The sequence below is a fragment of the Vigna umbellata genome, chromosome 1 (assembly GCF_029865625.1).
Source record: "Vigna umbellata cultivar VRB3 chromosome 1, Vumbellata_1.0, whole genome shotgun sequence".
Lineage (NCBI taxonomy): Eukaryota > Viridiplantae > Streptophyta > Magnoliopsida > Fabales > Fabaceae > Vigna > Vigna umbellata.
Window position 1 is genome coordinate 40,267,250 of NC_142165.1, and position 10,303 is coordinate 40,277,552.

Below are 10,303 nucleotides of genomic sequence, written 5' to 3' on the forward strand. Positions count from 1 at the left end.
AAATTTCCTATTATTTAATAATAATGATAAAATAATATTTGAAAATATAATGTCAATTATTTTGAATTCTATTTACTTTAGTTCTTTGTATCCGTACTTCTTAAAACTAGGGTGAAAAATCAACATTTTCCTTGTTTTACACAAAGGAAACTGACGTGAAAGTATGGCGAGGTTTCTCCGTAATGCTACGTTACAACGCAGTACTTTGCAAATACTTTTCTATGTTCTTGTTTGGTCCACAAGACACGAACAATTATTTAAGTCACTGTCATTGATCCAACTTTTTCTCATAAATCATACAACATTTTTGCACATCTTTTCCAAGAGAATATCATACGGTGACGACTGTTCATTACTTTTCATCCAAACTTAGATAACAAATAATTCATTCATATATATAAAAATCAGCATATTTATATAAAATGTAAACAACCAAAAAACAGGATGAAATTAAACTTATTTTAGAACAGATATTTCACTTGGAAAGTTATAAACTAATGCCCAAAAAACTACAATATTTATGTGTATAAACTGAATTTAAACTCTGATCTGTATATATTTATGTTTATAAATACACCCATTTTCATGAGAAACATGCTATGAAACGAACTGTTTATAGTATACAATGGATTCTTTTGTTTAAATACTTCAATAACAGTACTGAAATTAATCTCTGAGGAGCAAAAACGATTGAACAAGAGCATGAGAAAAGAGAAATCAGTTGAAGTGCATTATCTTTGGAGCAAACCTGAGCAATCTATCTAAAGCCTGTGGCATGAACTTTCTTGCAAAGAGGTAGCAAATATTGGTGGTGTTTCCATTGTAATGACAGGTTTTTCCATGCCTTAGTCTCTTGAGAAATTCAATGGTGACATTCCTTCTCATAAACCTTGCTGGATGGGGTCCTCCCTGAGACCAATCAACCCATGTCAAAGTTCTGTCAGAGTTCCTCTGCGAAAACTTGATGCTGACAAGAGTTGGCAAGTAGTGTTCATCACCATAACATCCATTCCTGCAATGTTTGTTGAACAGGGGGAAGTATAGTTGGTCAGACACAATTTCAGTTGCGAGAGCACGGTCTATTTGGAACCATTGGGACCCTTTTCTCCACTGAGAAAGCCTAAGCAGTGGCTTCATTCTGGGACTGTACCTGCCTCTCCCCACTGGACCTGGGAGATCATAGGATTCTACGAAGGTCTTGGTCGAGTTGATGAGGTAGTTATAGACGGTTGAGAAGTTGAACAGAGGAATGCATGATTCTGAGAGAAGAACAAAACGTTGGTTGGAGAAGTCGAGCAGAGCATTGGCTAGCAGACGCCTCTCTGCCCCTACAATGTTGAAATCACCCCATCTTACCTCCTGCATCATTAATTCATGCTACTTCAAATTTTACGAAAACATTTTATAAAAATAAAATATAGTTTAAGAAAAAAAAAAAGAAAATTGAAGATCTTGTGAAATAAATGTAAAAAATTTAATGTGTTGTTCAATCCTAAACTCTATGTGTCTAACTAAATTGCTTGGACTCTGCTAAAAATTAGTCAACCTTAAAAATTAAATTGTAAATTGTCAACTTGTTTAAAACTAAGTTAAGAAATAATCACTAAAAGACTCTGCTTTAACTGTGTAAATGGGTCGATGAGCTTGAGCTTGTGTCCAATAATATAATGTTTTTTCTTCCTGCACCTCATTATTACTAATTGTACCCTCACAAGAATATGAAAAGACTAAAATATTCTTTTGTATGAGCTGCAAAAGGAGTCGAATCAAAGAAAAGTATTCACTTTTAGTTGAACTTCGGAAGCAACCAACAAGAACAAAACTTCAAACTCCTATTTATCTCATTTTGTCATTAAATACATATTCTTATATTCTTTTCCATTTTATTCTTTAAAGTTAAAAATTATTAAAAGTTTAGAGGGAATAATTCCAGTCATAAAAAAATGGGAATTCCTAAAAAAAAAGAAGTATTTGACCAATTGACCAATAACTGCACTGGGAATACGGAAAAAAAATCTCTGGTTCCGAAGCGATGACTTGAAAATTAAACGTGCATAAGCATAGTCTTAGCTGGTATCTCTGGTGCTGACCATGAATGACTTCTAAAATAAGTTATTGCATAAAACTCGTAATAATGCATTAGTCTCTAATTGGAGGAAATTTCAAATACTAAGACTGTTCAGGTCATGCAGACAGGCGTTGCCCGAAATAGTTTTAGGTCCAACAAAATTTAATATTTTTTATATATCATACAATAATAATAATAATAATTGCAAGTTGATTCTTATTAAGAACTTCACTTCAGAAGTAGTTATCTGCCAATAATATACATCAATTATGTCTAGTGAAGACAATAACCCTGTATTTTAATTTTTTTTATGATATAAATATTAAAATATTAATTTTGTTGGTAAGTACTGGGAGAAGAAACTGTAGTTGGAAACAAAGTAAAAATCACATCAAATATTTGAAGACTTCAAAACAGAGAAACAAACACATGCTAGTGAGCACATCGTTAAATAAGGAGTTTATTGAGGCGCATCTCATGTTTGACATAAAATGAAAAACTGTTTCTTTGCTCTGTCTCATTAAAGCCGTGGAATACCAAAAGGTTACTGTCATTGGAAAATACAGAGTAAATCCAAAAACAGGGGAAATAATCTTAGTTTCGTGACAGTGTATTATAATTTTTTCCCTCTCAAAATTACCATAGCCAATTGTTTCACATTACTTAATAATATCACAATTTAATTCATGTTTAAAAAAAACTTTCTGGGAATTTGCTTGTGACATGAAAAACTGGAATTTTGGATATCCCAAAATGAAAAGAAAAGACAGAACAGAACAGAGTTAATTGAAAAGTTGTTGATTTCATTGACTGGGAAGAATTAGGACACACTGACCTTGCTTGGGATTCTGCGGCCATGAAAGACAGAAGTTTGAGGCAGTGTTTGATGGAAAGAAGGATGAGAATGGACATAGATGGAATAGAAGCCTTCATTTCCTTTGAAGAATCTCTCCCAGAGTGGGCCCAAAAAGACTGGCCCTTTTGTCAGAAACATAAATGCGACCTTTGGGACGTGTTTGTAGGGCAGTTCCTTAATCCTAGGAACCATGGAAGCTCTCCACAGCAACTCTTCCTCTGTCATGTCATGCATAGGCTTCTCGTTTGGAGTGAAGATGGTGACTTTTGAAGCATTGTGCAAAGTTGAGATTGAAGCAGGCAGAGATTGAAGGGATTGAAAGTTTGGAGAAAAGCTTTTGAGAGAGAAAGTGATGATGGTGATTCCGATGAGCAAACCACAGGCAAATGCAAGAACATGAGAGAAGAATTTGAATAAGTGTGATTGAGCACTGAAGAAATTGACAGCAGCAAGAGACCGTTCTTGCTGCTTAGCCTTCATGATGGTGTTCATTAGAAACAGCAAAATAAGATTTCTACAAGAAACTTAAATTCATCACAGAGTCGTCTCTGTTCTCAATTTGACCTCAGCTGGTCAATATTCCTTTACAAAATCATCAACCATTTTCTTTCACGATTTTTTTTTATTTATTTTACCATATTAATTAAATAATATTTTTTTATTGTCAACTGAAAGAGATTACAACTGAAGTAAACTGAATTCATCAATAAAACAAAATATGATTAATGCAAAAGAGAATGGATTAATTAAAAAATTAATAATTTTTTAAATAACCTCAAAAAGAATTAAAGAAAAATATTTTAACAATATACTCTTTAACGTCTTTTCTTTTTATATTATATTATATTATATATATATATATATATATATATATATATATATATATTAAATATATAAAACATGTTTTAAAAAAGGAAAAGGAGGTACAAACATGTTCAGTTAGACATTATAACAGAGAAATAGTTAGAAAAATAACGTAAACAAATAGTTTTTAATTACACAATTAATCAAGTGATATTATAAAGAAATTTTCTAAGAAACATAATTTTTTTTTTCATTTTAAGAATATACAACTATATTAATAATAAATTTTGTTTTCATGACTTGAATATTTAAACTGATAACAAAATACATATTTTTTTTATTCAAGCTAATTGATAAGGCATTAAGTAATCTTGAAAAAAGATTTTAATTTTTACATAAAATAAAAATATCAGTAGTGTCCTCAACACTATAGTCATTGCTAATAAAGTATTATCTCAAAATCTAAATCAAAACCATATTGTATATTATTTAAATTTAACATCAACAGTGTTATATATTTATTAATACCTATTTTTGCAAAAGTTGAAGACTGATTAAGTTAGAAATATATTACATGTTGTCTCGATATAGAAATACATTTATAGATTAAAAATAGCTATTATTGTGTGTATCCAACTTCGTCCTTTTTCACATAATGATATGTTTGGTTTTATCTGTTAAGGCCCTCATTAAGAGTGATTCCTTCTTATGTTCTTATGTCTGTAATATTTATTACACTGCTATCCTACTAAAGACAGCCGCTCAACAAAAATAATTATATAATTAATTAATTTTTGTAGGATTTGTATTGTGCAACCCATAGGGTAAGCACCCACCAACATTTTTCAGCATTTACTTAAAATAATTGCAATTGGAACAACAAGTATACATTTATCATAAAAGATTATCAAATAAATTAGATATAAGTACACCTCCATTTAAAATTAGATATTAGTTTATAACCAATAATAATAATTAATTAAAATCTTGATATTTAATGTGAGAGATTAATTTAGACTTTAATTCTTAAGTTAATAATAAATTAATAATAACTTTTTATTTGTAATAAAAACTATTTTAGATTATTAATTTTTAGATTATAAGATAACAATTATTTTGATTTTTAAAATTGATTATTATTTAATGATTTTCTTGCGCTCTAACTTGTAATAAAAAAAATTAAGTATTAGAAATATTAAATAATAAATAATCATAATGATATTGAAATCAATAATAGAAATACAAAGTAACAATGAAATAAGTTTTTAAGTTTTAAATATAAATTCTGTATACTTATTAATAACATTATTATACACATTTTAGCTTATGTGCATTTTATTTAATATTATTGTATTAAATTAATATATTATAATTTATTAAAGTAAAAATACAAATTAATTTAATTTATTGATATGAATGTTATTATGATATATTTATTATTTTTTATGCATTAATATTTAATAATAGTATTACACATTAACCAATGTATTAGTTTTTAATTTGTTTTCATTAGTTTATTAGAATTTAATATTTAATATTGTTAGTACATAATAAATAAATAAATTTAAATTAAATTAGGCATAGTATAAATAATTCATTAACTAGTAGTAACTGTCGTGTAATAAAATATAGATAGTTTTACATATGAAATTAGTAATTAGGGATACTAGGGTTAAGCATAAACTCCAAGAGTGGCCTAAATCTGAGAACTTGGAATAACAAAATTATGTGAGTTTGAACATGTATTCAAATTCAAGCAGCTGAAAAAAATAGCTGAATGTTTTCATGCACCTATGCTTACAAAGTACTTTTAGCATATCATTAGTTAGTTATTTTATATTATTCAATCTTAGGCAGATGAGTCTAATTCCACATTAGATAAAAATGACACAGTGGGTCAGGTTTAAGTTAAGAAGAACATATTATGCTTGTTTAAAAGGAAAGAAGAAAGCAGTAGTAATTTCCAGGTAGTGGCGAATGGATTTTACAGCCTGGACTTAACAGCTTGTCAATTCTATCCAAAAATTGGCATATCTACATTCTATCCAAAAATTGGCATATCTACGTAGAAATCACATCCACGATTTTTTCAGTTCAAGATTAGGATGTTGTTTTCTTGAAGGTATTGCGAACTGCAAGAACTGAGCAAAATAGCCAGAGGTTTATTACTCAAAACATTAACGCAGAAGATACCAGGTTTCCTAGGTCGGGTCATTCATTGTAGTCTTTCCTTTGAGAAATTAACCAGGATAATTTGCGCTTAAATTATAAAACAAAACTGGATAATAACAATGGAAAAGGGAGTATCAGACATACCTGTTAAATGGAAATGAACTTGAGCCCCGTACAATAATAACATACGATTACATGAAAGCTAAATAACATGAAAGAAAGCAACTGTGAGAATTGCTTCATCCATATTTTATAGACAGTCCTCATCCATAATTTTCCAACTAAATCCACTATCTTTCTCATTTCTCCTCTTCTCTTTTTGTATTCAAAGAAGCTTTAGTTTCCACGTAAGATTTCTGTACTTGTTTTATGTGCAAAATATGAGTAGGGTCCTAGCATATCATAAATAACCAAAAAAAGGATAAACAATCAAACTACAATCACAGCGGAAAATAATTAAAATATCAAGATGATCTCCTATAATAGAAATCAATAAAATCGTAGGATTCCATGATTAAAACCTACATAAGTAGTTTGCAAAACCATGAGATTCAGAAGATAAGGAAAACCAAATCCACAGGAGAAAATGAGAAGCAGGCAGTTCAAATTAGGGAAGCAACAAACGAAAGCAAGGGCATTCGAATTTCTCTGTTTTTGGTGGAATTTTGAACACTTGAGAAGTTCCTTTTCTTTTGGATTGCTAAATGCCCAGAGTGCTTTTAATAGAAAGGATTTTAAATCCTCTTCAAGTTAACATTTCTCCCTTAAAATACCTTATCCAAACACAGCATGAACGTTTCTAAACTAGCATTTTGAACTTAATATTACAAAATAGTAAATTGAAGCACTTGTCCACCAGTTTTCAAGCAGTTTATGCTGAGAGAAGAATTTCCACAAGCTATGTTATAATTTTGTGGCAAAAGATTCAACAATAATTACTTCATGTATCTAGAAATGGGCTGCCAAACAACATCCAACTTGAATATTTACTTCTTGAACATGCTCATTCTGTGACTTGTATGGCAAAAAACATGATGACAAGGAATATAGTATTAAGAAATCATAACAAATGACCAAAAAATAAGTAAAATCTACAGAACTAACTCAAGAACTCTGCACAAAGAATACAATATGTAAACAGCCTCAGTCAATAAAGACAGGTGATGAGAAATCAAACCAATCCTTAAATCCTACAAAAGAAAATCAGGAATGACTGGAGTTTGGGAAGCCACACTTAAGGGTGACTTCGCTCTGTGATGAGTTTTTCTCCTACCACGGCGGTGGCCACTCTTTTTCTTTCCCTCCTGATCACGCTCTTCACCCTCAACAATCTTTTCTTTTCCTCTGTGTTTTCTCTCTTTACTATGACCATGATTTTTGCTACTAGAATTTGCTCTTTCAGGATCAGGCTTTTCTGAATCAACTGCATTTTCCTTCATTTCAGATCGACCATTCGAGCTTAGTTTCTTTTTCTCTTTCTGCTTCCTTGATGACTTATTAGAAGGGTAACTTTGAGACACACTTGGTCCACTTTCACTTCCTAGAAGAACATCTTGTATGGCACCAGAAAGAGAATCGTCCCTAGGCTCTGGCCTTTTGACTGAAATTGGTGCCAGATCTCCATCATCCAATTTCACTACTACCGGCCTGGGCTTTGTTTGGTTTGTCCTTTTCTTCATAAGAAGTGATTGTTCTGTCAGCTTGACTAGTTCGGCAGCTTCATCATTTATATTACTGTTTGACTTCGGATCATTTGCACGAGGATACTCATCTGGAACAATCTCACTCTTCTCCGAAGGAAGATAATATAACCCATGCCTCTTACGATGTTCAATCAAGGATGTGGATTCATTCAAAGGCCCTAACTCTTCATTTTGCAGAAGATTAGATGAAGAACCATCAGAAATAGTGATACCGTGAGGGGCCCCCGTGGCAAACGAACTTGATGAAGATAGTTCAGTATCACCACATATTGCTTGTAATTCATCAAGATTTTCTTTAAGAACTAGTCCTTCCGGCACAGCAACTCTGCCCTGTGCACTTACTGAGACTGGACCAAGTTCTGTAGTAAAAGTATCACGCATCAAATTGATAATAGTTGAAACTCGAGTATCTTTCTTTTCTACGGTGTCCACACTCTGGACTGAATTATCAATTATTTCTTCTTTAATCAACTGAACAAGGGAAAGTATGTTTTGTGCTCTCTCCAGCACTTCAACATCCTGGTTTGTTATTAGCGGGCCAAAAATTAATTCAATTCTATTCAATAAGCTTACAATAGATTCGTACAAGAAATTCTTCCCTGCCACTAGAGTAGATGTAAATGTTTTACCATGAGTAGCAACTCTATCTATACCATTTTCAACAGAGAGATCTTCAGAAGAGTCAGCTATATTCCTTGGGTTAAAACCAACATCCTGTTCATAATTTGAACCTCCACAAGTTGCCAATTTCGTAGCCTCAGTGTCATTTTTTGCACTAAACAACTCTGATTGTTCCCCTTCCAAATTACCAGAATATAAAGATCCAGAACCATCATTTTGCAAAAGGTAGCAGTCGAGACAAAAGATTAAAATTTTAAGAACAGAGTTAATATAAACTGCTCTAATGGATGATGGCAAGAGACTGGTACGAGGCTGTAGGAGTGCATCCATGAGTTCAAAGGGATTGCTTGCAAACTCAACATACTCTCCAGCAACCCAAGCAGCAGCACACAATATCCTATGCAAGTGCACATTACCCAGTAATGCCGGGTCAATCAACAGATCACGCCCCACCCGAACGAGCTCCATTCTAGCATCCTTAACTCTCATGCCAATGTCAACAAGCTGAGTTTCAATCTCTTCCCCCTTTTGGCAATTAGGAATCGTGGCCATTTCTCCAAGAAGAGACACGTACCAATCAAAGTCAACAACAATCTCATACAAATTTCTAGAACATGTCCTTAAAATGGAATCCAATATCTCGTTGCAAAATCCAGGGTCAGATTTCAACGCATAATTAAGCAACACCCTGGAGATATCTGCAACATGGCTCTCAGATACCATGGCCATCAACAATCGCAGAGACTCAATCTTGATATTCAAATCATCATCACTCAACGACTTTACCACCGCTTCCTTATTCTCCAAGACCGCCCACAAGTGCTTGGGTACAGCAACCGAAAGTGCTTGTAGCCCAAGATACCTAAGATTGGGATCCTGATCAACCACCAACTCCCTAACCTTCTCAACCGCGAGCTTAACAGCTGACTCATAATCACTCAAGCTAGTGAGCACAGTCCTAACACACTCAAACACCAAGGACTTGGCCCCAGACCTCCTCATGTGATCACAAACCGGCTCAACAATCCTTTTCCCTAATCTATGCTCCAAGGGAGCCAACTTAGCAAAAACCTTGAGCACCTTGATCAAAACCCAATTGTTCTTAGAATCAACCAAAATCCTATAAAACTCCGGCGCCAAGGGAAGATATGACCTAGGATCCTTGGCAGCCAGCTCGCAGAAAACTCCAATCACGGCGGTCACAACCAGAGGATCGGAACTCTCGAGATTCTCAACCAAGCGCTTGAAGCAAACCCTAACAGCGTCGGGGTACTTATCGAAAACCCTCAAAACCACGGCGATAGCCTTCTTCCTGACGAAAACCTTAGTGGTGGAGAGCAATTTGAAAACCTCGGGCGTCAAATCGCGCGCGAGGTCGAGAGTGGCAATTCGCGACAACAAATTGAGAGCGAGGCTTACCTCGAATTCGTTGGTGGAGGAGAGGTCCTTGCGGAGCTGGTTGGTGATGAGTAGGAGCACCGGCGTGTCGTCGTTAAAGGATTGGGAAGCGGCGTGGTAACCGATCCTCTTGTGCGCGAACTTGGAGGAGGACATGACCTCGACGACGTGAAAGGACGCCCAGGACATGTCGACGCCGTGCACGGCAGAGAGGTAAGAGAGCTTCTGGAGCGCAGTGGATTTGGTTTGCTGGTCGGTAGATTTGATCTCCCGGCGGATCTCCTCCGTGGCCTTGGAGATGAAGGTAGTTTCAGCGATGAGTTGGAGGCGCATGGATTTGATCATATCCTCCAGCGAGCGTTGGAAGAGGTTCTCCATGATCGAAGAACCCGCCATTGGGGATTCCACTGTTACTGCGTCCAACAGAATCAATAATTCTATTCAACCGAGTACAAACCGATCTTGCTGCCGGAGGAAGGAGAGGACTCCGAATGGGCTCAAATCTTGGGCCTAAAGCTAAACCATAGAGGCCCATATCAAAATCTGCCGAGACCTAGAAACTCGGCTTATAACACTTTTATAAAGGTTTTTTCTTCATGCACTCTCATTATTACTAATTGCACTCACTTACTAACAAAAATTAAAAACTAAAATACCTGCTCTTTGCACCCCCTGTATATT

The 10,303-nt window shown here is 34.2% G+C and overlaps 2 protein-coding genes across 2 annotated transcripts; both read right to left on the reverse strand.

Moving 5' to 3' along the window:
* Window positions 1-501: 501 nt before the first annotated feature.
* LOC124826257 (glycosyltransferase BC10-like) lies at window positions 502-3,538 on the reverse strand. The gene is made up of 2 exons (XM_047299041.2): window positions 2,904-3,538; window positions 502-1,359 (listed from the first exon to the last, which is right to left on the reverse strand). The coding sequence occupies exons 1-2, from the start codon at window positions 3,414-3,416 to the stop codon at window positions 718-720; spliced, it is 1,155 nt and encodes a 384-aa protein (XP_047154997.1). The 5' UTR covers window positions 3,417-3,538; the 3' UTR covers window positions 502-717.
* A 3,334-nt stretch (window positions 3,539-6,872) lies between these two features.
* DELTA-ADR (delta-adaptin) lies at window positions 6,873-10,074 on the reverse strand. The gene has a single exon (XM_047299044.2). The coding sequence runs from the start codon at window positions 10,016-10,018 to the stop codon at window positions 7,091-7,093; it is 2,928 nt and encodes a 975-aa protein (XP_047155000.2). The 5' UTR covers window positions 10,019-10,074; the 3' UTR covers window positions 6,873-7,090.
* Between the last annotated feature and the right edge of the window lie 229 nt (window positions 10,075-10,303).

Bases quoted from the DNA above. Each gene is read 5' to 3' on its own strand.
- LOC124826257 (XM_047299041.2), bottom strand. From the start codon at position 3,416: ATGAACACCATCATGAAGGCTAAGCAGCAAGAACGGTCTCTTGCTGCT. The intron at 1,360-2,903 runs GTCAGTGTGTCC...TTAATGATGCAG, and splicing joins GCCGCAGAATCCCAAGCAAG to GAGGTAAGATGGGGTGATTT.
- DELTA-ADR (XM_047299044.2), bottom strand. From the start codon at position 10,018: ATGGCGGGTTCTTCGATCATGGAGAACCTCTTCCAACGCTCGCTGGAG.